We start from the raw sequence: 701 nt of genomic DNA on the forward strand, positions 1-701 counted from the left end.
AACCTCGGCCTGAACCTGACTTCAGGCAACAACGTATATGTTATGGAGCCGCAGTATAACCCTGCCGCAGAAGCTCAGGCCGTCGACCGTGTGCATCGACTAGGCCAGAAGCGTCCTGTGCAGACTGTACGCTACATTATGCGGAACAGTTTCGAGGAGAAGATGATCGAGTTGCAGGACAAGAAGAAGAAGCTCGCTAGCCTCAGCATGGATGGCAAGGGCAAGGCCCTCGATAGAGGAGATGCAGCGCGGCAGAAGCTGATGGACCTGCGGAGTCTCTTCAAGTGAGTCGGCGTTGGGGAACATGTGCTTGTGGGAGGAGGCACGGCGTTGGATGGGTGTCATTACGTTTTACTCGTTTCACTCTCGGCATGCGATGGCATCCAAAAGACCTGGGGTTTAGGACTTTTTTCTTTCTTTTTTCACGAGGGGATGATACTACGACCCACCCTGGCGGCAGTGCTCTACATTGGGCTATGGGGTGAGACGTTCTCGGGATCGCGAGAGGCGAGAGCGCAGCGAGGCACAATTTTCTGAAGTGGTAACCACGTTTTTCTTCTATGTCTACGCGGCATTATACCGTAGACCTTCAGGGCCTAATTCCTTCTGCATCTAGGTAGATTGCACGGGCAGGTGTCCCGGGAGACATATGAAATGGGCTAATTGCTTGGCGCTACATTTGACTGAGCTTCCTGCAGTTT

The 701-nt window shown here is 53.1% G+C and overlaps 1 protein-coding gene across 1 annotated transcript; it reads left to right on the plus strand.

Moving 5' to 3' along the window:
- Positions 1-3: 3 nt before the first annotated feature.
- On the plus strand, positions 4-634 carry VDBG_04392 (hypothetical protein; the record flags this gene model as incomplete). The annotated part of the gene is made up of 1 exon (XM_003004740.1): positions 4-634. The coding sequence occupies one exon, from the start codon at positions 43-45 to the stop codon at positions 286-288; it is 246 nt and encodes an 81-aa protein (XP_003004786.1).
- Positions 635-701: the final 67 nt, after the last annotated feature.

This window comes from Verticillium alfalfae, genomic scaffold, assembly GCF_000150825.1.
Source record: "Verticillium alfalfae VaMs.102 supercont1.5 genomic scaffold, whole genome shotgun sequence".
Lineage (NCBI taxonomy): Eukaryota > Fungi > Ascomycota > Sordariomycetes > Glomerellales > Plectosphaerellaceae > Verticillium > Verticillium alfalfae.